Here is a 26,144-nt window from a genome sequence, read left to right on the forward strand (position 1 = left end):
GACCCCAGTAAGCATGTGTGTACAGTGTGTATTTGGCCTGTGCATTACATGCACTTCATCATATTTTGCATTGTACATCATTACATTTTATTCTGCATTATGATATGCTCGTTTGGTTCTGATTTTGGTATGGATGTTGAATGCCTATTGTGATATAAATATGACCATTGACTGAGTTAAATTGTGGATTAGTGACTCTACCTAGGGACAGAACTTAGACTTGTGATTATCAGGTGAGCTTATTGAAACTTGATAGACTTGTGGTTTAGAGCTTCATCTTAGGCTGTGACTCTGTTATGGGATATTCTGTGACTTAGATTTGAGTATTAAGTGTCTATTTGTTTATCTTGTTGACTTTATGCTTGTATGCGTGAACTAATCTTAGTCGGCCTATGATGCTTATCGGTACATAGTGTTTGTATTGATACTACCTTGCTGCACCTTTTTTGAGTGCAGATTGTGTTCCAGAGATTTCATCCAGACCACGTCTCTAGGTTGAAGCTAGTTAGTTTGATCAGATCCGAGGGTGAGCTTCTATCTATGCCATGCCACCTGAAGATCTCTCTTTCCAGATGTCTACTTTTATTCCAGACATTATTTATTATTATATTTGACATATACTTCATTCTTTAGACATGTTAGTTAGAGTCCTTGTCTTAGGTGACTCTCAGATTTTGGGGTGTAATAGTTAAGACTTCTGCAGTTATATTATTTATTATTTATGACTTGGTAGACTATTTATTCATTCATATGTCCATTGATTGTTTAAGTATAAATGATTAAAGAAGTTAAAATTGGCTAGTGATTAAAGGGTTAACGGGTAAGTGAGACCTTCAATAATACATGTTCCCCAATCATGAACTTAAGATCTCGAACCTTTAGATCCGTGTACTCCTTCTGCCTACTCTGAGCAGCTAAGAGCTTTTCTTGAATCACCTTGACTTTATCTAATGATTCTCTCAAAAGGTCTGTACCCCATGGCCTTACCTCAAAAGCATCAAACCATCCGACAGGAGATGTATCTCCTCCCATAAAGAGCCTCAAACGGGGCCATATCAATGCTCGAATGATAACTATTATTATAAGCAAATTCAGCCAATGGTAAGAACTGATCCCAATGGCTGCCAAAATCAATCACGCAAGCTCGGAGCATATCCTCTAGGACCTGAATGGTCCGCTCAGACTGACCATCTTTCTAAGGGTGGAAAGTTGTGCTAAGATCCAATCTAGTACCCAACTCCAAATGCAAATGCATCCAAAATCGAGATGTAAACGTCGTGCCTCTATCGGATATGATGGAAATAAGAACCCCATGCAGACGAACAATCTCACGAATATAAATCTGGGCCAACTTCTAGGCGGTATGGGTAATCTGAACCGGTATGAAATGGGCAGACTTGGTCAATCTATCAACAATGACCCAAATCAAATCAAACTTGCCCAAGGTCTTTGAAAGACCAAAAATGAAGTCCATAGCTATCCTCTCCCACTTCCACTCGAGAATGGGCATCCTTTGAAGAGTACCTCCGGGTCTCTGATGTCGTAGCTTATTGGAGGATTATGTTACTCTCATGTCGAAGTCTTCTCATTGGATAAAAGATGGAACTTGTGTTCTTCAATGAGATCCCTTAAATGGGATCCTTAGTTCATTCTGGAAGAAGAAACAAGTATTGCGCTTGTCTGGATCTCTTTCCCTTCGTAAGACCCAATTATTTTGGTCAATCACAACTTTTTTCTATGGATACAGCAGTAGGAAGCCATTAACGCTTGATGTGGCTACCAAGAACAAAACACGACTTAGTTGTGCATGTGTGAAGGTAGAAGTCTTCTTGTTGGCTCTGCATCCCAACAGGGAACAATGCAGTTTGCAATGTCATAATGAAGAGGGCTGCTAGAATTTGCATCCTGAGTTACTACCTGAGAAGGAACACGTTAAGAAACAGACTAGTGATAAGTAAAAAAAAAAAAGAGTGATATCGTGCAAGATGTTGCCAAGGGTAATAACTCTAACTAGGTTAATAATAATACCATAAAGTGCTACAAAGTGGTAAAGTGGTTAGTAATGTGAAGGATCTTTATCGAATGGAAAAATAATATAGGCAAGAAACAAGTGCAGGACAATGATAATTCTATGAAATAATTGGCGTGCATTTGAAGGAGAATAATTTACTGATAAACTTAGTAAATCTCTATTACATGAAAATAGCTAGCGATGCGCGCTAGCCCCCTATTTGTAATAGTATGAAACCTACTTTGATTAGTTCTAAAATAGATTTCTACATAACTTTGACTACAGATTCCATTTATATACTAATTAAATAATTTAACAAGTATTAAGTCCTAAACAAATTTGATTGCTCACAACTTGTACTATGTCCTAGAAGAGGTAGCAAGGATGTAGTGGTGGAATCGGATTCTAAAATTCTAGTTAATGTCATAAACAACATCTCAGTTCCACCTTGGTAAATTAACCGAGTGATTAAGAAGATTGTGAGTATCAAGAACCAAGGCCAATACACTTTCGGATGTTGCTACAGAGAAGCGAATAGAATTGTAGATTTGCTTGCTAATTGGGGTGTATATACAGAGACTTTCTACTATCTTCATGGATGTTAATACTTTACCAAGAAAGGTGAAAGCCTCAATAAAGACTGATAGAGATCAAACTACACACATTTAGAATTAATACTAGAAGAAGAAAAATGTATAATTTTGTATCTACAATGTGCAAGATGCTAATTTCTCATCCGTGTCTTGCACTTACCTTAACCTAAGTAAAATAATAGAACAACATGAGAAAACTGTGAGAGCAGATTAGGGTCTTGAGGACAACAAGCATTAACCATTCCCATTAAAGATGATTATCGTGCTACAAATAGGGGAACATGCGATGACAAATTTACTTCCTCTTGACTAAAGGTAAGAGTTCTCAGTATCCATTAACTTGGTTGGTGTGGAATGTAAGGAGACTCAACAAGAGATATAAATGAAAGGAATTTAGTCTATACCTGAAAGATGATAAGACAAAGCTAGTAAATTAAGTGGAAATAAGAGTGAAGGATGCCAAAGCTACTTGTATTAATAGTAAAGTTTCTCCTGCATGGAAGACACTTTACAATCACATATGTGCACTTAATGGTAGAATTTGGATACTATGAGATGATAGTGTTTGTGATTTTTTCCCCTAGTATTTGATGCACAGTTTATGCATTGTAAGGTTAATAGAAGAGATGCTAGAGTGGATTGTATCAGATAGTTGTGTGTGCTTTCAATCTATGGAGCAGAGGAAGATCAATGGCAACAATTATTGATCTTTGAACAACATAGTTCTAAAGATTGACTACTTTGGAGTAATTTCAATGTTGTACTGTATTTTAAGATAGAATAGATGGTGCACTTATTACGAATACTGAGGTCAAATTATTCGCGAATTGTGTCAACAATTTGTTACTCAGTGAGTTGATTGAACAAAAGGCTCTGCAACAGAACTCAAGGGTAAGTTGGATAAAATTAGGTAAAATGCTAATAATAAATATTTCACTACAGTTATAAAAGAAAGAAATCAAAAGAAACAGATCACTAAAATCATTTCTAAATGTAGGGATAAGTTAACAGATCCTGAAGCTATCCATGATGAAATAATTTAGTTCTATAAATCTCTAATGGCGAGTTCAACGCAGAATGTTTCAGTTGTATGTAGACTAGCCATGAAGAAGGGCCAGTTCTAAATCATCAATATCAGCTTGAATTATATGTTGTGTATCATAACAAGAGATATATTCAGGGTTACGTGACATTGAAGATGATAAAGCACCTAGAGATGATGGCTATAATGCTTTATTTTTAAACAAAAGCATGGCGAATGATAAAGAAAGAGGTTTGTGAGGTTGGACAAGAGTATTTTGCCAAAGGGAACTGCATAAAGCTATTAATTGCGCTACCATTACCTTATAGCCTAAAGTTCCCAACCCTAATGCTATTAAAGATTACAGACTCGTTGCATGTTGTAATGTCATGTACAAGCTGATTGCTAAAGTAATTGCTGTTAGAATGCAAGAAGTGATACCAATTAGTATTATTCTGAGGCTAAATCAGGTTTCATATCAGTGAGGAAGTTAGCAGATAGTGTGATCTTAGCTCACAAGCTTGTGAAGCGTTATACTAGAGGACACATTTCTTCCAAATATATGATTAAACTTGACATGCAAAAGGCATATGATTTTGTGGAATGGAGGTATTTAGAACAAGTACTGGAAGGCCTGGGGTTCCCTGATAAATTTGTAAAACGGATCTTTGGATGTGTGACAACTGTCAACTACTCTGTAGTTGTAAATGGAGAACCTATTAAACCTTCTGACACAGTTAGGGATTTAAGGTAAGGGGTCCTATGTCACCCTTTTTGTTTGTCATAGCTATGAAATATCTAAGCAGGAATCTAAGTGTGAGCTAAAGGATGATATAAAATTCAATTCCATCCCAAATGTGCTAAGTTATGCATACTTACCTGATTTTTGTTGATTACCTACTACTTTTTGCTAAAGGTTACTTATCAGAGGTTTGTTGATTACCTAATACCATGATACAGTGGCAACCTCTAATTGGGAAAGTTGTACGTAAGGTTTCCTCATGGACTGCTTAAAAACTATCCATGCATGTAGAGTTCAGTTGGTTAAAACTGTGATAATTGGTTTGCTATCTTATGGGCTCAAATGTTTGTGTTACCTGCCAGTTTAGTCAGAGGTGAATACAATCACTACAAAAGCATTGATATCCTGGAAAAAGCTATGCTCGCCTAAGTCAGCTGAGGGATTGAACTTAACCAACTTGAAGATATAGAACAAAGCTGCAATAGCAACAAATTGCTGGTACTTGGAAAAGAAGAAAATCAAATTATGCATTAAATGAATAAACATATATTATAAACAAGGGTAACAACTGGACTAGCTGAAGATACCTCAACAAGCTAATTGAATGGTCAGAAAAATAATTGGGTCAAGAAAACTGATTGTACACAAGCAAACACACACACACACACACACACAAAAAAAAAAAAAAGGCATGATAATAAGAGTTTGATTAAACATGTACATCACCCGATGCTAGGAATATTGGTCAAAGTCCATTGGAGAAACCTCATGTTTAACAATTCTGTCAGACCTAAAGCTATCTTTAGTTCTTTACTAAATGTCAGGTTCAAGGCAGGTACTTGCTGCAGTCTGTAGATACTCTTGAAATGGGGTGCGCATATTCACCTAGTATGTGGGTTATGCAAAACTAAGAATGAAACAAGAGATCATTTATTCTTTGAATGTAACTTTGCCAACGTTCGATAGACCAGATTTGATGCAATGCTTAAGATACAATAGCCAACAAGGAATACATGGCAAGTGGAGCTACATGAGGTATTGCAGCACTCAAGGGGTAAGACACTCTAATGAAAATGGTGTATACTGAATATGTGTTTGTTAGATGAAGGAAAAGAAATACTAGAACTTTTTAGAAGGATATGTGAATGCATTTTTACGAGAGATGGCCACTGTGTGCAATTTGAGAGCTATAACTGCTATGGAAAAACTTCTACGAAAATGTAAATTTTGATTTTAGAGCAGCCTAATTGTATGGGGATTATAGAAGTGTAAGGAGTAACTATATGTAGGTGTACCTTGTCTTGCGTGACATGCAGAGAGCTAGTTACTTTTTTTCGGGAATTGTTTTTGAGATAAATTGTTTGAGATCAGCAAATTGAGTTGGTCTAGTTGGACTTGTGACTATCACTTTGTAATTAACAAAATTCTGTCTAGTTACTAGAAATAAAATTAACTTTATACTCCTTCCATCCCAATTTATGCTAAGGTAATTGATTGAGAACGGAGTTCAAGAAAAAAAACTGTTGAAACATGTAGTCTAAAAGAAGCAATAAAAGTTTCTGCGACTATAAATAACCCAAGTGGCCCCTAGAATGAAGGATCATCTATGAAAAACAAAGTGAAAGTTACTAGAAATAAAATTAACTTTATACTCCTTCCATCCCGATTTATGCTAAGGTAATTGATTGAGAACGAAGTTCAAGAAAAAAAAAACTGTTGAAACGTGTAGTCAAAAAGAAGCAATAAAAGTTTCTGCGACTATAAATAACCCAAGTGGCCCCTAGAATGAAGGATCATCTATGAAAAACAAAGTGCAAGATATTCACTTTTATTCCTCACTTTTAAGAAAACTAAACACCAAAAAACGTAACTCACAACCTTAATTGGGAAATTTTAAGATTTAATTGTATAAACGGAGAAAATAGGCTAAATGGTTTATAACTTAACCACCGTCAAATTTGGTACAGATATCGAGAGTGAATAAATTTTTATAATATAAACCTGAGCTTAGGGGTTCAAACGAGCTTTTATAAACCCAAACAAAACATTAAAGCCGTATCGATATGTCGAGCGCAAGTCTTCTCTATTTAGAAAGTTGGTAAAAGGACTATCAGAAGTTCTTGATAAATCAATAACCGCCTTTTTTTATGAGATAAAATAAAAATCCGAACAAAAATAATTAAATTTCTTTTTCAAAATTTAGTTAGAAACTTTTGAAAAGGTAAATAACGGAAGTCAATGGCGGAGCCAAAATTTTCACTAAAGGTTGTCAAAATATAAAGAAGTAAATTCACGGAGAAGCCAACAGTGTCAATACGTATTATATATACATACAAATAAAAATTTTACCCAGCTACACAATGTAATTTTCCGACGAAGGGGCGTCGGTTAACACCCCTCAACTACATGTGGCTCTGCCACTGCCGAAAGTGCACTATATTCAAGTACGGTTCTATTAAATGCTCCCTCCGTTCCATAATAAGTGATTTTTTAAGCTCATGCACACCCCTTAAAAAATTATTCATTCCTAGAAATTATGAGTCTTTTTACTAACTTACCCCTAATCAAGTTTTACTACTTCTAGAAAACAAGAGGTAATTAATGAATTTTGCCTATTTAAATAAGAATAATCTTGAAAGAATTTGCCCAAAGTATTCTTGAAATCTTAAAACACCACTTATTTTGAAGAAAAAAAAAATCTAAAAAATCACTTGTTATGGAAGGGAGGGAGTGTATACCTGCCGCATATATTAACCCCACAACGTTGTCATGACTTCTACTGTTCTACATGCGCCTGTTAAGAACAAATTCTTTTTATATTAGTGGCCGCGGAACGGTTCTTCTAAATTTAGGCACGGAATGTAGTACTACAAGAGGAGCAAAAATGAATTAAGATTCACGAATATATACACCAGGTCTCAATAAGTGGTAAAATTCTTGTAATCTCACAGTTTGATTGTTTTTTTTTGATAATTTAATCATTGATCCAATTTTATTTTTTGTCGAACCATCTATTCCCATAAAATCAATTCTTGATATACCTTTTTGTTTTCATGCTAAGTTGCTTCGTTTATTGCTAGTTAATCTTGCAAATTTTTGTAAATTTTTATCTCAAGAATCAACATGTGGATTTTTCAATTTTCCCACTTATTTATACCTGGTTTATATCTTCATTATCTTTTTGCAGTAGATACTAATGACTTTTACTAAAGTAGAACAGAAATGCGGGTCCCCTTCGTATAAAAGAAAAACTGAATTCAAACGAACCAAGTCTACAAATCTTGTTTAAGGTTCTTGTTTTGGGCAGAATCTCAATCAAAAACTTCAAACAAAAATTTAAGAAATAAGTTGCCAAACTCCGATTTTTAAAACCTGAAAACAAACGCCGCCTTGTTCCTAGCTAAGAAATCCACTGATGAGAGAATAAAATGTTCTAATCGACAAAATTCATTTGTGTTTGGTTGGTATTTTTTGAAAAAATTTTACACCAAAAAGTATTTGACTTTTCTAAAAGGAAATTATGGATATCCCTATTTGTTAATTCATTTTGCGAGCTTCAACAAACATATGAACATTGTTGTCCGCCGCTTGTTCATGTGCTACTCATCCAACCTTGTTTTACCTTTCAGCACCTTGATCAAACCAAATACCCAAAAGAAATGTCTTGGTTGACGGCTATATGAAATTAGAAGCTACATTTACCCTATTGTAATAATATCACAATGCTAAACGATCCAAATGAAGAAACTCCTAACTAGAGCACAGAAGATGTTAGAGCTATTAACCGGCCTTCCCTTGCCCCAATTCTAACAATATTTCAATGCTAGTAAATGCGATTCACACCTATAAACTCAAAACGACCAACTTTCATGTTAGAAGGTGGTTAAAGATCAAGGGAAGCAAAGCCAAGCTCATCCCACTTTTCATAGTTGATTTCTTATACATCCATTTTCCTCGAGACAAGAACCTTTACTTCATTCTTTCCCCAATTTTGATGAGTACGAAGCAAACAGAATTCTACTTAGAATTAGAAGAAGGCTTCTCAATGACAAAGAACTGGAAGTTATCACCACCTCATGCCAAAAATGTCATGTCCTATATGCATTTTGCCATCATTCTATAAAATATCAGTACAGCACAAAGTCCTCAGAGTAGAAACTATACTGCATATCCATCTTGACTGGACTTCTACTTCAAGTGGCAGGAGAACCTGATCAGCCCCTGGATGCAAAACATCAGAGCTACAAGGAGTGTTTCTTGCATCATACCCTTGTTTGGATTCCACCCACTTCATGAATGTTACAAGAAAATGTTAAAGAGAACAACTAGGATAAAAACACTCCCTCCTCCCCTCCAAAAGATGGGCATTATTAGATTTAAAATCATCAGAAACTTTGGCAATCAACCCCCATCCCCCCAAAAAGAAAGAAAGGCAAGAAAATCCTAAGTCATTTTGTTCAGCTGTTGATAAACCAATTTCTCCAACCACCATTTTATTTTAAAGTTAAAAACAAGACAAAAAAACCCACTGTGAGTCAAATCTTTAACGAAACATCTGTATAAAAATTCAAGTGGTTGCAGTGTGGAGATCAAATCAGCGATCAATCTATATAGAAGTGCATTCTTAACCCACAAGCATAACAAGCGTCAACATAGAAAAATTGGAGGAAAACAGAAGACACCTGCAGTGAAATGTGCCATGAACATCACCATCTACCTGCAACAGCTACATGATAATCCTTGCAACAAATTAGCTGACCATTCGATGTGCTCATTATGTTATATATTAGAACCGAGAGAAAAGCAAAAGTTGCTTCTTGAGACATTCCAGTGTTTTGTGGAGCAGTAGAAGAAACCATTCAGAAAATAAGATGTTTGAAGTTGGAAAGACATTGCTAAATATCTAAAATACCAGTGAGACATGGGTAGGATACCCCTACCTTCTCAATCCTTTTAAGAGAGGAAAGTTTAGTGCAAAATACTACATAGTGTTTAAAAACATTCGCCAGAATATAAGTACTTGAATAAAAAGAAAATACACATTGAAGATTATGGTCTTTAAACAAAAGGAAACTTTTGATAGTAAAAGACTTCATTTGGAGAGTGGCCAGAACTTCAGAAGAATCACCAGTCCAAAACTAAAAGTTTGATGCATTTATGAAGGAATCTGCACATAGAATAGGTAAAACATAAAAACCTAAGTAGAAAAATATTTTTAGCAGAAAACACTCTGAAACGCAGTTAAAAAGTAATACTTTCGGAAATCTGAAAGAGAAGTTCAAAGATATTGCTTTTATGGAAGACAGAAATTTAACACAAACAAGATATGGTAAACATAAACAAACAAACCCAATGAATATGAGCTGCAAAACTTATGAACTAAGCAACAAATAAATAAATTTTACCTTCCTTGGAAGTACAACCATTGCCTTACTGATACCTGTGTCCAAGACAACAATATGGGAAAAAGAGAAAACAAACCACAAACATTTTTATGCAATTCGAAGTTAATCTTTTTTAGAAAAATCTTCTGTTTTCGATAAAGGCAATTTGAGGTTACCCTATTAAGATCTTTCAGTAGTACAAAATTGTCGACAAATAAACAATCAGCACTAGGCTACTAATTACTATAGCCAAGCTTCACATGAATAACATCTCATCAAAGACTTCCTCCAAAAGAAGAGTTAGACTAGGCCTCCATGGAGTAAGACAACATATTTTTCCTAGATTATCGGATTTGAAAGTATTTTCTACTCCAACTAGATTCTCAGATTCGAATGCATTTCTAGTCTCCCTTGCAAATTAAGTTAATGTCTAGCTGGTTGGATATTTAGTCAAGTATGCTTTACACACATTGCTTACAGGTACCCCCAGCCTTTTAAACCACTGAAGATGCTTTAACATTTAAGTTGGATATGACATAAGCTAGAACATGCTACAATCCCTTAGTGTAGATGCATGCAAACAAATCAATCATTAATCACAGGAACAGTCAAGATCGTAGTAAGAAATATCATGTGAACTACGTAAGCAATAAAAACAAACACACGACGCGCGAGAAAGAAATCACACCTCAAGTTTCCCTAGTGACCTCCATAGCCTGAGTAAGGTGCACCACCACCTTGTGGTCTAGCACCACCCTGCATCTGTGGGTTTTGGTACTGCATCCCTGGCTGAGCTCCATAGCCACCAACAGCACCCTGGGCACCATATCCTGTTGCATTGTTCATCGCCGGTGGAACGCCTTGAGGATTCACTGGCCCACCAAGACCTCCAAGCAAATTCCCAATCCCCAAATTAGCACCTTGTGTAGCTAACAGGGCCGTCAGTGCCTGCCCAAGAGCTGGGGTCACAGCTGCAACAGCAGGATTGTACCCCACAGGTGCAGGCCCTGATGGCGCCATCAAATGCCCAGCTGATCCTCCTGCACTGCCACTGCCACCTGAATTTTTTTGGATAAAGTAACAACTAATCAATTTTATGAGAAAATCAATGGTATTAAACAACATACCCACTGGGGTATACAAGTGATATTCAACAACAACATATCCAGTGAGGTATACAAGTGATATTCAAAATATAGAAAACCTACAGAAAGTACAGTTCTCCACTACCTGAATATTTCCCTTTCTTTGCAGGATGCTGATAATACTGTTGCTGATGATGATGCTGAGGGTAATGCTGTTGTGACTGCGGCTGGTGCTGCTGATAGTAATTCTTGTTATGCTTTGGCCCATCAACCGCCTTCTGACAATGAAGTGTATGCCCTTCAAAGCTCTTATGTGGCTCCTCTAATGCCTTTCTTGCACTCTCAACACTCTTATATACGAACAAACAGAACCCCTTAGGCTTCCCAGTTTGCTTATCCAATCCAAGTGGACCTTCCTCAACTTCACCAAACTTTGAGAAAAACTCCAACAACTTTTGAGGATCAAGATCAGCAGCCACATTGCTAACAAAAATCTTCCTTTGTGTATACTCCGAAACCGATGGAGCTGCAGCAGTAGGTGGCGGGGCCGGGACAGGCCCGGCAGATGCCAGCTGGCAAGAAGTCATTCTTGTACCAATTTTCTTCTGTGGTTCAATCAAAGCTTTCCTAGCACCACTTCGATGTTTAAACAATATAAAGCCATAACCCTTTGATTTACCCGAAACCTTATCAGTAACTGCTTTACAATCCTCAATTTCCCCATACTTTCCAAACACACTAGTCAAGGTTTCGGCCGTGGTATCCCAACCTAAGCCGTGCACGAAGATTTTCCTGTGTGCCGGATCTTTATCAGCCAATTTTTGAATATTTTCTTTGAAATCAGGGTATTTAGCTAAAGCTTCTTTGATAAGAGCTGTAAGTTGATCCTTTGTGAAAGGTTCTAGAAGCTTCTCAAGTGGCTCATCTTCCAAATCCTCTTCATCCCCTTCCTGGTGGGTCCAACAAACAATTAATTATAACAAATATCACAATTCTCCCAAAAAGGGGAACTTTTGAAAAATATACAGCCCAACATAAAAAACCACACCAAGTAGCCATATGTTCAGTTTATACAATACTATACAACATTATACCTGGGAGGATATAGCAACCTTGTACAAAAGTGTATAATGGTGTATAAAAGGTGTTTATACACAAATATGGGCTAAACCGGGTAACAAACTCAAAATATGGGCTAAAGCAAGTAAATATTTTCTCTCCAATTGTAATTTACCCAAAAGAAAAAATAATAGACTAAGATTCTAAATAAAGGATAGGGTTAATGGTCCCTCAGTTATTTGGTAATTTACCCCAATGATATCTTACTAACCACATTAAACCTTCAATTAGCTGAATTGTGCACTTTTGATCCCTTCGCTTGTCAATACTCAAACTCTAGTATAATTATTAATCATTCAACCACTTAATTATGTTAAATTTGTACTAGCTCATATTTAATGGTAATATATTTACAAGAAAATAGTCAACTATAACATACACTTTGCTTTTTAGTATGTCCCAAAAAGAATGATACCTTTACTCATTTGGCAACAATTTTACTTTAAACTTTACATTTTACGCATAACAACACAAAAAATCTTTGACTTGTTTAGACCATGAGATTCAAAAGTTAGTGCCCAGTCAAACTATATAATGTAAATTGGGACGGAGTAAAAAGATAGGGACCAAAATACAATTTACTAATAAATTAGGGACCAAAAACATAATTTACTAATAAATTAGGGACCAAAAGTGTAATAATCCCTAAAGGGATAAGGATAATACCTTTTTAACCTCATCGCCACCGTTAAGTTGTTGTTGGTCGTTAACAGACTTAACGGCGTCGTTTCCAGATCCAGGTGTTTCTTCTTCTTCATCATCGTTATCTTCATCTTCGGGATCTGGTTCTTCTTCGTCTTCTTCTTGTACTGTTTCTTCTTCTTCTTCTTCGTATTCTACTTCTTCTTCTTGTCCGGCTTCGGGTTCGGGTTCTTCAACAACATCGGGTTCTTGTTTAATGTCTTCTTGTGGTTCTTCAACTGATTGTGTTGATTCTGAAGCTCTGGTTTTTCGCTTTTTCGCCATGGTGAAAATATTATTAGAGAGAGAGAGTGGAAATTAGGGTTTGCTGATTTGGGGGCTAGGGTTTCGGTGGGGATAGAGAGAGGATGATAAAGTGAAGTGAAGGCTGATATTTATGGTAGGGTGGTGTTTGGATATGGGTATCGGGTCGGGTTTGATAGAATTGGTTTGAAAATATTTGAAATTTTTTTTGTGCAAAAAGACGTATCTGTTTAGAATTAATATCAATTGGATCTCATTTAATCTTTGTAATATAATAATCACTGAATTTTAAAAATATTGTAGAAGTCAAGTGAGCATATTCGTGAATAGACAAAACTAGAAAAAAAGATCGAGGAGGAAAAACAAATATGGAAAGAAGATAAATTATGTGTAGCTTGGAGATTAGAATTCAATTTTTTTTTTTTTAAATTGAAAAAATTTGGATCATTTCTCGATTTGTGCGTGTCATCCTTGCGCAGGACTCATGCTAATCTTCTCTGTATCGTTCCAATTTTATCAGATGACGCCAAAGGGTCAGATTAGAGTTCAAATTTTTGTGAAGGTAAAAAGATATTAGTTAATTTTTTTCTTCTGTTTAATTATTGATGGAGAAAATATATTTGATACTTATGTTGCAAGAGGAACAAGTTACGGTTTACTCAAATAACGCTATTATAAATAATAAAAATATTCCTATTGAACCAAATATATAAAACTTTAAAATAAAAAGATAATCAAAAGTTGAACAAAAATAAAAAATTTGATTCGAAAAATATAAGTGTTTAACAACACTCGTTCAAAATCAAAAAGGATAAGTAAGTCATTTTACTATAATGTGACTTGATTCTACTAAGTAACAAATGAAAGACTTGATTAAGTGATAATATAGGTAATGCAACTTGATTCGGATTCGTGGATTATGGTTTGAAATTTTGAATTGACCGATAGCTAATGAAATGAAATTTTTAGATGAAAAATAATGCATAAAATCACTTGAAAGAAAGTTGTCACGAAAGACCTATAATGTCTTACAATTCATGCAAATTCTGTAAAGATAGAGCACCACAGAAGAAAAAGATTTGTATAGGCATATACAGATTCAAGATATGAAGTTTGTGTGTTCCTACAACGATCTCAAGTTAATATATAATAATAATTGAGTTCATCGTCAAATATTAATAATTGATTTCGTAGTACATGCACTACATCTAGGCAAAAGTTACTTGATTCACGTGAACTCATAACTTAAAATTTGCTCCGCCCTTTCTTATTTTTGTTTCAAATACTAGTCTTTGGGCACATGCTTTATGTGTGTACCTTATATCAATAAGTATGCATTTAAAAAGTTGCATGAATATTGTTGAACACTGTGCTGAGTTATGAAAATGATGAATGTTGATCATATTTAGATAGCTCAATAAAAAAATAAAAAATAAAAAATCTTGCCTCACGAAAGTCCTCAACTATCTTATTGTAATTTTCATCTTTGCCTCGAATGCTTTATTGTATTTTCTGTCAATGTCTCTAACTACTATAGTTATTTAATAGAAAAGGACCAAAAATGCTCTCAACGTATTAGAAATAGTTTAAAAATGCCCCCTTCCACCTATTAGATCAAATTTGCCCTTCCTTCCACCTGTTGGGGTTCAAAATGCGTTTAACATATTAGAAGTGGCTCAAAATGAGTTATTTTAAGTGCACAAATTGGGTTAAAAGTATTTTATCGCTTAACTGTGTTAATTTAAATTGGGTTTCATGTGGGCTGAGTCATGAACGGGTCGGGTCAATATTTTATGTGGACCAATAAATAAAAGGGAAAATGACCTAATAATCCTACTTAAGACTCTATTACAAAACATAAGGATATTTTTTTCTTATTTATAAAACATACCAACAAAATTATAAAGTATACCAGATTTGGGCTTAATGGGATATCCCAATTTTGGGTTCTTTTTTAAGGAAGAGAATCTGATTTTCAAATGTGGGCTTAATTTTAGGATAGTTGTCAATCTTCTTCTTTTTTTCAAAAAGATTTTTCCCTCTCTCCCCCTTCTACAGCTGTTGATAAACACCATTTTCAAACCTAAAATTCATCTTCTCTCCTAATATGAATGATTTCAACTTCATTGACGAATAATTCTCCACCAATTTTAACATTTACATATACGTTTTTTTGCCCTTATTAATATTCATATATCCCCTTTGCAGGTATATAATAAATCTCCCTTCTTTTTGGAATTATCCAATAAAAAATGGAGGCATGGTCATACAGGATAGATTATTATAGTCTTCTAATGGTCCAAATTGATGAAGATGGAGGCATGTCACAGTTTTATTTCATTCGATCTCCCCTCGTTACAAAAACTAGTATACGTACCCGCACGATGCGCTGAGAATATTAGTTATTTTTACAGTCAAATATTTTATGCATATACTTAAGAGCCTGTTTGGATTGTCTTATAAATGCTCTTAAGCTAAAATAACTTTTAAGCACTTTTGTAGTGTTTGAGCAAGATTAAAAAAAATACTTTTAAGCACTTGTTTTAAGCTAAAATAAATCAAAAACCATAGGTTAGAATTCCTACCCGTCTAAACAGACTCTAAGTCTTATTCTATCATATATGTAAATGTTTATTGTTATTGCATTATATTTATTATTTGATATATTTCATTGCCAAATAACTTTTTACTAACTTGACTCATATTTTTGTTCATTATTTCCCTTTTAATAGAAAAATATGATTTCTCTTATTCTTACACTTTATTTATTTGTACATTGTCATTCTATTTCTTGGAATTCTATTACTATTTAAATTTGCTAATAATAATAATTTTGAGTGTTTTTATTTGTGTTATATTTTAAATTGAATCAAAGTATAATTACATTAAATAATATCCTGTTTATACATTATTTTTTCTAATATGACATCTTACTGAGTTTTTTACCATTTGATATATGCAAAGTTCTTTTATTATTTTATTATAAACTATATTGATTTATAATAATTGTTAGTTTCGTATTGCGTTCAATAAGCAATTACCAAAATTTCCTATTTGAGAAATTTAATTATATTTTCTTGCTTGAAATTCTTTCATTCTTTAATTATTTTTAAATAAATATATCTTAAATATTAATATGTTGCCATTTGACTCTATCTATTGTAATTTCAGTTACGCGATTTTATTTAGAGTATGAGATTTATCAATTTTCAAAGTAAGATAAATTGCTTGTTTGACCAAGCTTATTTTTCTCAAAAATTGCTTATTTTTAAAAAGTGAGGTGTTTGGTCAAACTTTGGGAGAAAATAAGTGTTTTTGGAGAGTAGCGAAAAATGCACTGAAACACTTTTTAAAAGTTTGATCAAACACTAATTGTGCTCAAAAGTGATTTTTTGGAGAAGCCAAAAAGTAGTTTTTTCCCGAAGCACTTTTTTAAAAGTACTTTTAGAAAAATGCACTTAGAAACACTTTTTAAAAGTTTGATCAAACACTAATTGTGCTCAAAAGTACTTTTTAAATTAATTAGCCAAACACAAACTATTTCTCACAAAAAGTACACTTTTCAAATGTGCTTTTCAAAAAAGAACATTTCAAAAATAAGCAAACTTTAGAAGCTTGGCAATATTACATACTTGTGTTTGTCCTATCTTTGTGTTTTAATTAACAAATGACCAAAATTTTAGAAAATATCTCTTTATGTTAAGATATACATCGGAAATATCAAACATCAAAGTTACCACTACATATGTTCTGAATGCTAAAGTCCACGGTTCCTTGCTTCGCTTTACCTTTTTTATAGACACATCAGTGAAATTGAAATTGAGACATGTAAAATCCAAGTAATTAGTGGTTTGTGCAGTTATATTTTGAATTTGAATGGCATTATCTAGATGCTTTTAATATTATTATTATCTAATTGTTTTGCTTATTTTACTGTTACATTTTGAATTAGACAGGCACTATCTATATCTTCATGACTTCATTGTTAGATTTTGAATTGGAATAGTATGTTCACCTAACCTAATGAAGTTACTAATAGATCTAGATTTGGTTAAAATCAAATAAGAAAAGTCTGCTAATGCTACAACAGTTTTTATGTCCTGTACTTTACAAACACGGTTACTAATTATTAATTATTAATTAGTTTTTTCCCCCTCTCATGTATTAATTATTACTGTAATTAGGTAATAAGTCATATGTGGTCTTTTCTAATTATGCCACATGGATGAATTAGTTATTAGTTAATAGGAGTAGTTAATGAGTGGTTAATGCGTTACATGTGGCTTTTTCTGACAACACCACTTGGCTTAATGCAGTGCTTGTTTCCTTGGCTTTTAATAATATAATATAGATATAGATTTATACATATTTATTTTCAAGTGTATGAACTTTGTATGGAATGGTTTGTATCAATTATAAATTCGAAAAAAAAAAAGAAACGTATTTATTATACATATTTTCTCATAATTTATACACACTTTAATCAGATTTTATACAATTTGTATGTATTTTATCATAATCAAAATATACATACAACTTTTATACATATTTCATACATAAAAATTATAACGAATTTATACAATTATACATATTGCATACAAAATTTACACATATTTGTTTTCTTGTGTATGAACTTTGTATGAATCTGATATGTATCACTTACAAAAATATAGCGAACTTTATATGGAATCTAATTCATACCGAGAAACTGATTGTGTATGAATTTTGAATGAGAGAAGAACCGATTAGAATGGACTTTTCGAGCAACAGTGGGAGAAAACTAGCAAATAATATCTCTTTATTTTTAATGGAGAGGAGTGGATAAAACAAGAGAGAAAAAGAAATAAAACTAAAGTAAGAAACCATCCAAAGCTTTGTTAATAGAAAAAGAAAGCTAAATGATAAGATCGTAATACTAAAGTTTCTTTGAGATCATCCAAAGCTTTGTTATTGTTGCTGAGAAATACCCTCAAGCTTGAATCGAACATATGTAAGAAAAAATTATAGATAGATTAACTTTCTAAAAATAAAACTAACAGACTAAACAATACATCTCTAAAGTGATTGAATATGATGTAAACTACTTCCCACACAAAACCCAAGTTCTTTTAACCCCTCTTGACATTTTCTACTTTAAAGTAAGTAGATCTAGCAAAATAAATGAGTAATCTTCAGAGACTCCTATTTTATTATCAGTAAAAGGTAATTTCCTATTTAAAAAAAGCCTGTTAGGCAGTACCAAGATTGTAGCGCAGCATTAGAATTAGGAAAATAACTTCCTTCAAAGCACCTACACCTACCATTTCCTTCCAACTATACTGTTTACATATTGCAAAGGAAAATTAATAAACAACCAAGTCTTCTTCTGATTTTGCGATGAGGGTTGTCCTTGCACAATCACCAGTGAATCCCACACAAGTTCAAGAACATACATCACATTTGTCGCCCAAACTTGAAATGCTATAAATGATTCACTATCTCCACATTTTCCTTACAAGAATAGCACCAGCTGCAAAGATCAAATCCCCTTTGCAATTTTCCGCATCAAACGTGTTTTAATGTATTTCAATCCACCCAAAGCAATCAACTTTGCTAGGAGCCTTGATCTTCTAAATAACTCTCCGAGGCCACACATCATCATTTCTAGACAATTTCTTTAGCAATATATTATAACAGGAGGTAGGCCCAAGTAAGTTGTTGGCAGTATTACAATCTTGCAACCCAAAATGTCAGCCAGTTCTTGACTTTGTGGTCAACATTAATAGAAAAGCATTGTTTTTTTGCAAGTTGATATCGAGCCCTGAGACAACCTCAAAACCAATTAAAACGCCCTTCAGACGTGCTATTTGATGCTTATCTGCATCACACAAAATTAAAGTGTCCTCTTATATAAGATATGAGAAACAACTAATCAATTTCTTTCCTATGAGAGAATTTAACTCCCTTAATCCAATTCAGATTCACTGCCTTGGAAGCATACTGCTCAGTGCCTCCATAACCATAATAAACAGGTATGGTAATAGCGAGTCACCCTCTCTTAAACCTTTTTGCGGGAAAACCAGCTGATGTTGCATTTATTAACATGGAAAATCTCACCCTGGAGACTATATTATTGTATAACAAGTGAAGTGATATTAGGAACTCTTACATCAATATCACATTGGCATGGCAATCCCATAACTCATTCGGAAAGTTGCTAGCACATGCTCAGATGCCAATTCCTACATAATCAACACCAGAAAATGAAGGGAATTAGGAATAAGTGCAACAGAGCGGGTTAAGGTGTAAAATGTAAGAAATGGGTGCTAACAAAGAGCACAATATGCAGTAACTACTGTTTGCGACTTGCATATAAAAGCAGCAGTAATTGTGAAAACATTCAGACCGGACAGGTCCAAAAGAGGGAATCCATTAGAAGCTTATAGGCATGCAAATAGCAAAGTATGTGGACACTTAAAAAGAAATGACAAGTACTTGCAACTGCAAGGCCTTTGAAGGAGAGCGTATTCGCTTTCTTGCAGATGTACATCCGTTAAAAGTACTGCGAGAGGTGGTTGTTCTTTTCTATGAATTAAAAGGACATTACCAGATTTGGCATCGTTATGTGCAAAAGGAGGATCAAAGCCATCCAAATGCTTGAGTCCTGCACAAAGCTGCACAACAATTTTTTAAAGTGCATTTTTAGGTAGTTACATGCCCTCCCCCTATAGTCTATTAAAAGCCATGAAAAATGTTCATTTGCAAGAAAGTACTGATCCACATTCACCTGATGAAATATTTCAGGAACGCCCAAAATGAAAAAGAATTCATTCTTATCTTTCTTGGTTCGGGCATTATCCAGTAATGTCCCAAATGGACCAGAAATACTCCCTCCGTCCCAATTTATGAGATATAGTTCGACTAGGCATGGAGTTTAAAGAAGAAAGAAAGACTTTTGAAACTTGCGGTCTAAAACAACCCATAGATATTTGTGTGGTTGTAAACCATTTCACTAAGGGTAAAAGGGAAAGTTTTAAGCTAAATTATTTCTAAATATAGAAATGTATTATTCTTTTGGAACAGACTAAAAAGGAAAATGTATCACATAAATTGGGACAGAAGGAGTAAGTGCATTGCTTCCAGGACAGATCTTGCGAGGCCTATCGAACAAAGTAAGATATTTGATAAAATCCAATAAACATTGAAGATGTAGTAAGGGAAGGGGTACAATCTCCTCACACTTTTCCCGTCACCATTATTTCTTCGAGAACTCTTGCCTCGCCGGGAAACAATCAGTTTTGAAACAAAAATGGGATATTTCAGATACCTGAAGATAACATTCCGAGTAAGTGAATTTCCAAAAATGAATAAACCGACAAAATACTAGATATTTAGTGCTCGGATTTCTAAGCTCTCACAAGTTGCAAGCCTGCTACAACAGTCCAGTCCATATTTGATCCCTTTCTAAATCTCACTCTACAACCAGCCCCTACTGTATATACATCTATCTATGAGTTATTTTGCTATGTATAAGGGTTTCATCAAGACCGATTCACGGAGATGAGGAAAATTAAAAAATATGGTAAGGTTTTGAACTTGATTTTTCTGATTGAAATTTAGAGCTATTTATTTGATATTAGAAAGTTCAAATAGCCATTGGAGCATAACATCTGCAACAGGATGACAAAGCAGCAGCTCAACAAGAAGCCAGAAAATATAAAGAAGAAGAATCTTTATGCAAAACCAAGGATACGAAATGATTGCAAGAAAAAAAAAAAAATAAGGCACCTGACATTTTTATCCGTTAAGAAAAGGGCACAGCTAGAGAGGCAGGATGAACAATATCTTAGAGCACCAAAAGACAAAATTCTAGAACTACTCCGCGTGGACGATGAAGTCCTGCTTATAAAGTAATTTAATATAACATCTTAACTCTTTCTTTTCATAACTTATTACTAGAAATCCCCTGGTCCAACCAATGCAGATTGGAAAATTTCATAAATAAATCAATGGGAATGGCTAATCACATCCTGTTGCCCCAAAACCAAATTTACATTGTCTAACCAATAGTTATTTACAACAGGTACCACTTTCCCATCCCCAAACTAGCTGCTCCTTGCATAGCTAATAGGGCTATCAGCGCCTGCCCAAGAGCTGGAGTCACCCCTGCAACAGCAGGGTTGAATCCCACAATTGCAGACCCTGATGGCGCCATCAAATGCTCAGCTGATGCTGCACCGCCACTGCTACCTGAATTTTTTGATAAAGTAAATCTTTATCAACTTTATGAGAAAATCCTATATACAACTGACATTCAAATAAATTGACTAACCCTACCTGAATATTTCGCCTTCTTTGCAGGACGCTGATAATGTTGTTGTTGCTGCTGCTGAGGGTAATGTTGTTGCTGCTTACTGTGTTTTGGCCCATCAATTGCCTTCTGACAATGAAGGATATGCCCTTCAAAGCTCTTATGTGGCTCCTCCAATGCCTTCTTTGCACTCTCAACACTCTTATACACAAACAAACAAAACCCCTTAGGTTTCCCAGTTTGCTTATCCAATCCAAGTGGACCCTCCTCAACTTCACCAAACTTTGAGAAAAACTCCAACAACTTTTGAGGATCAAGATCAGCAGCCACATTGCTTACAAAAATCTTCCTCTGCGTATACTCCGAAACCCCGAGGAACCGGGAGTTTTAGATGCATACAAGTATATTTATTGGAAAGTTGATATATAACTAATGGAATGCTTAGATTATCTCCATTACCTTGATGCGTACAAGTGTTTTTATCGGAGCATTGATATATAACTAATGTAATGCTTAGAGTATCTCCATTACCTTGATGCGTACAAGTATTTTTATTGGAGCGTTGATATATAACTAATGTAATGCTTAGAGTATCTCCATTACCTTGATGCGTACAAGTATTTTTGTTGGAGCATTGATATATAACTAATGTAATGCTTAGAATATCTCCATTACCTTGATGCGTACAAGTATTTTTTTTGGAGCATTGATATATAACTAATGTAATGCTTCCATTAACTTGATGCATACAAGTTTTTTATTTTTTTTTATTTTTTATGACATGAGAACCCATTGTACCACAATTCTTCTAAATACAGACAGTGATAAACTGAACCATATAATAGCTCGAAATCACACAGGAGAGATATTGCAAGCCCCGTGAGACGAGCTCGACCCAGAACGTAAAATCTCTTGTTGTCGTAGGCAACGGGTTTCGAACCTGAGACCTCCATTATGAAATCCCCATGCTCAACCAACTAAGCTACCAAAGAACTTGATGCATCCAAGTATTTTTATTGGAACGTTCGATATATAACTAATGGAATGCTTAGAATATCTCCATTACCTGCTAAAAGAATCCTGTGGGACCGGGACTGGCACCGGACCAGCAGACGCCAGCTGGCAAGAAGTCATCCTTGTACAAATTTTCTTCTGTGGTTCTCTCAAAGCTTTCCTAGCACTACTCCTATGTTTAAACAATATAAACCCATAACCTTTTGATTTCCCCGAAACCTTATCCGTAACGGCATTGCAAGCCTCAATTTCACCGTGCTTTTCAAACACACCAGTTAAGGTTTCAGCTGTTGTATCCCAACCTAATCCGTACACGAAGATTTTCCTGTGTGTCGAATCTTTATCGGCAAGTTTTTGAATATGCACTTTGAAATTAGGGTTTTTAGCTATAACTTGTTTGATAAGCTTTGTAAGTTGATCCTCTGAGAATGGTTCTAGAAGCTTCTCGAGTGTTTCTTCTTCTTCTTCTGCGTCATGTACGACGTGTTTTGGTATTGTTCTAGTACTTCGGGTTCAAGATCAGGTTCTTGCTTAATATTTTGTGAGGCTCTGAAAGCACTCTTCTTTCGCTTTTTCGCCATGGAAATCGGAGAAATTAGGGGTTGTCTGAACTTTGCTTATTTTATACTACTTCCGTCTTAAAATATATCTAGCAATTTTCATTTACACGCGGCTCATTAAGGTTTTGATTATGTTACACCCTCAACATTTTTCATCAATGTTCTCCCACCTCACCACCCACCATGGGTGCGTTAGCTTTACATATTGAATTTGAAATCTGAAGAATGCTACAGCAGCATGGAGGCGCCATCATCGTATTCATCCACCATGGATGAACAATTTTTTCTAATTCTATTGAAGAATATCATTCTTTTTTTAAAAAAAAAAAAAGTTCTCCCACCTCAATGAATATTTACTCTATTAATGATAAAACCTTTTAAATATTGGTATTTAAACTCACAAAATCAACCCATTAATATAATTATACAAGGGTCAAATGGGAAAAAAATACTTAATTTTATCTTGATTAAATAAAATGATAAATATTTTGAGATAAAAAACGATAAATATTTTGAGACAAACATTTTTAATAAGGACAATAAAATTTTGAAATAAATATTTTTAATAAGGACGGTAAACATTTTGAGACGGAGCGAGTAGATTGTACGTAGCAGGCGCTTGGATTGGCCACTGACCAAATGAGTTTATGATGACCGAAAAGAGGACACATTATTGGGGGTATTACATGGAAAATGTATTATGGGAAAATAAAAGAAATTTCTTATGTATGTTTGGTTGGTTAGTGAGATATTTTTTTCATAAAATATCCACCCCACTATTTACACCCATCCCCACCACCCACATCTCCACCCCCCCAACCCCCCTCCTCAAAAAAACCATCCAAGGGAGTGGGGGATAAGAAAAAACCTCTCATATTTTTATAAAAGTAAAACAAAATATATGAAATACAAAATTCGGGGGAGAAGTGGGGTGGTGGAGGTAGGGGTGGTGAGAATTTTTTTCTCCATATTTATAAAAGTAAAATAAAATATATTAAATAGAAAATTTGTGGGACAAAGAGGGGAGGTAGGTGTATGATGGGTTGGAGGTTGTGGGGTGATGGGTGATCGTGGGTAGGGGTGGGTGAAGATGAAGGGGTATTTGAGGGTGGTGGTTAGGTTTGGTTGGCGGGGTGGGGGGTGGGGGTGGGCGGTGAGTTCAAGGATGAGAATTAGACAATTAGTATGGGATGCCACTTGGTGAGTTGTTTTCTCTATTTCTATTAGAGAAGTTATTTTCCTCACTTTTTTTAAAAAAAAAATCAAAATTTTTGACCAACTAAACATGAGAAAATTACAAAACATTTTTGTGGAAAAAGTTTTCCTCCATGCCGAACACACCCTTTGTCTTAATGGTTTGCAAAAATACAGTAATTCATTTACTTCTCAGATTATACAATCTAGATACAGCAATTAAACAATTAATTTGTCTGGTCTATATAACCAAAGGATGTTAATCATTTCCAAAAAAACATTTCAAAGCATCATTAGATTAGTAGTATGACTACTTAATTACGGAGTATTTATTTGGAATGGGATAGCAAATTCTTCTTAGCATTACCACAAATCCACAATGGTGGTTACTGTTATTGTATCTTTCTAAAATTATATCTTCATAGATATAAAGTGATTATCTATTTTTGTCTTACTTTTGTCCGGAAATCACTTTTTTGGTAATTATTCTAATTTTAATTATTATTTTTATTGCTTCAACCAACACTTAAATATTATTATTAATATTTAAATTTCAAATTGTGCAAAGCACTATTCGATTTTAGCATCGTGTGCATCATCGTATGACTTAAAGCAAAATGAGTTTTATCAGTCGTTTTGTGCATTTAACAAGTCAGTCTTCATTTTCTTGAATTATAACGGGATGCAATTTCATATTTGGCGTGACCAAAATCAACAACTTCGTCAGAGGATCACAACTATGCTTCGTACCTTCTATATTGCTCACTCATGTGCGGATCACACCAAATGTACATTTCATTTAATGGTTCGACACCATGCTGACACATTAGCACCCCTATGTGGCAGCATATAATAGAGTCCGGAGCCTAAAGGGCATAAAAATAGACGGTATAAATTAAAAGGGGGCTGCCTTTTAGTGATATACCAAAATGGGTATAACGTGGACTCCTAGATGGTATAAATTAAAAGGGGGCTGCCTTTTAGTGATATACCAAAACGTATAACGTGGAGGAGTCCACGTTTATAGCCCAATTTTTTTTTTCAGATCATTTAAAAATCACAAAGAAAAAATAAAAAAAAATTAACCCGATAACGTGGACTGATCCACGTTATACAAATATTATACCATTAATATATATTTCTCTCCCCAACGTTTTACAAAACAGTTTGTAAGACATTGCCTCTATTTAAATCATATTCGGCTGTGTTTTTAATAAAAAAAAAAAATTATTGATTTTTTTAATTTTTAAAGCATATAGTTAATTTCAGTGATTAACTAAAATAAATATTTTAACACATGCAATAATTAAATATGTGTTATATATGCGAACGTAAATAAAAAATAAAATATAAGTTAAATAAACGTCACCCATTAACTGAGTAGTAAATGTTAAATTACATACTAACTATTAAATGGCACAAGACATGTCATATATTCTTAGAAGATTACATAAGGAAACAACGATCGTACAACCTAAGAAAAACATAAAAACCAACAAGCAACAACAACTACCGATTTCCGTCTAAAGGCCGATTCTTGTTATGACCTATTTGCTTGCACGTACTACACTTTCTATCCATGCGAGCAGGAGCTATATCCATTTCATTCCTCCTTCTAGTTGTAGTCCGCGCTCCTAAGTTCGCTCGTATTCAGTGTTTGCAATTAACCTGAAGGGAGAAGGTGGCCAATATGCCTCATCACCCAACGGTGAAAAATTTTCACTGTGCGTTTGTTTGTAAAACCTGCAACTATAGTACTTGCTAACATAGGTCTTTGGTTGAATTCCGCGGATATAACAAAATTTAATTGCATGTGAACATGGCATATGGTAGTTTCTCCACTTCCCACACGAACACTTTTTCCCTTCGACAGAGACTTTATGGATATTTCCGCCCTTACCTTCGCGTGCAAATGTCAGAATCTCAAAGATCCTTTCAGCTGCATTGTATTGTTGCATGTCAGTATGCTTTAAGGACCTCTCCCAATATTCATCAAACTTCTTTTCAACAACAAGGCCGCCAAGACTTTTTATCCGCAATCAACAAATCGCCAGTGGTGCTTCTCAACAAACCGATCAACAAAAATTTTAAACGTATAACGGACCATGGCAAGAATTGTGCAATCCACGAGCTTTCTTCTTCAATAAACCGTTGTAAGACTCAGATATTTGTTGTCATAGCCCCCC

At 34.5% G+C, this 26,144-nt stretch overlaps 2 protein-coding genes and 1 non-coding gene across 8 annotated transcripts; all 3 read right to left on the reverse strand.

The window, feature by feature from the left end:
* Window positions 1-8,388: 8,388 nt before the first annotated feature.
* On the reverse strand, window positions 8,389-13,012 carry LOC132033838 (UBP1-associated protein 2A-like). Of its 6 annotated transcripts, XR_009408884.1 has the most exons (6): window positions 12,622-13,012; window positions 10,982-11,786; window positions 10,440-10,809; window positions 9,773-9,807; window positions 8,532-8,655; window positions 8,389-8,462 (listed from the first exon to the last, which is right to left on the reverse strand). XR_009408884.1 is itself a non-coding variant. In XM_059423955.1 (5 exons), exons 1-3 carry the CDS (start codon window positions 12,919-12,921, stop codon window positions 10,451-10,453), a joined length of 1,464 nt encoding a protein of 487 aa, XP_059279938.1. In that variant the 5' UTR covers window positions 12,922-13,012; the 3' UTR covers window positions 8,914-9,049; window positions 9,773-9,807; window positions 10,440-10,450. The 6 variants fall into 6 exon arrangements, 4 of the variants coding, with proteins under 4 accessions (XP_059279938.1, XP_059279936.1, XP_059279935.1 ...); XR_009408883.1 differs by lacking the exon at window positions 9,773-9,807; XM_059423955.1 differs by lacking the exons at window positions 8,389-8,462; window positions 8,532-8,655 and adding an exon at window positions 8,914-9,049.
* Window positions 13,013-13,333: 321 nt separating this feature from the next.
* LOC132035624 (U6 spliceosomal RNA) lies at window positions 13,334-13,436 on the reverse strand. Its single transcript, XR_009409353.1, has one exon. It is a non-coding gene; the product is annotated as a U6 spliceosomal RNA (small nuclear RNA).
* A 7,216-nt stretch (window positions 13,437-20,652) lies between these two features.
* LOC132034897 (UBP1-associated protein 2A-like) lies at window positions 20,653-25,916 on the reverse strand. Its single transcript, XM_059425235.1, has 4 exons — window positions 25,627-25,916; window positions 22,270-22,709; window positions 21,217-21,567; window positions 20,653-21,129 (listed from the first exon to the last, which is right to left on the reverse strand). The coding sequence occupies exons 1-4, from the start codon at window positions 25,914-25,916 to the stop codon at window positions 20,954-20,956; spliced, it is 1,257 nt and encodes a 418-aa protein (XP_059281218.1). The 3' UTR covers window positions 20,653-20,953.
* Window positions 25,917-26,144: the final 228 nt, after the last annotated feature.

Source organism: Lycium ferocissimum, chromosome 10 (genome assembly GCF_029784015.1).
Source record: "Lycium ferocissimum isolate CSIRO_LF1 chromosome 10, AGI_CSIRO_Lferr_CH_V1, whole genome shotgun sequence".
Lineage (NCBI taxonomy): Eukaryota > Viridiplantae > Streptophyta > Magnoliopsida > Solanales > Solanaceae > Lycium > Lycium ferocissimum.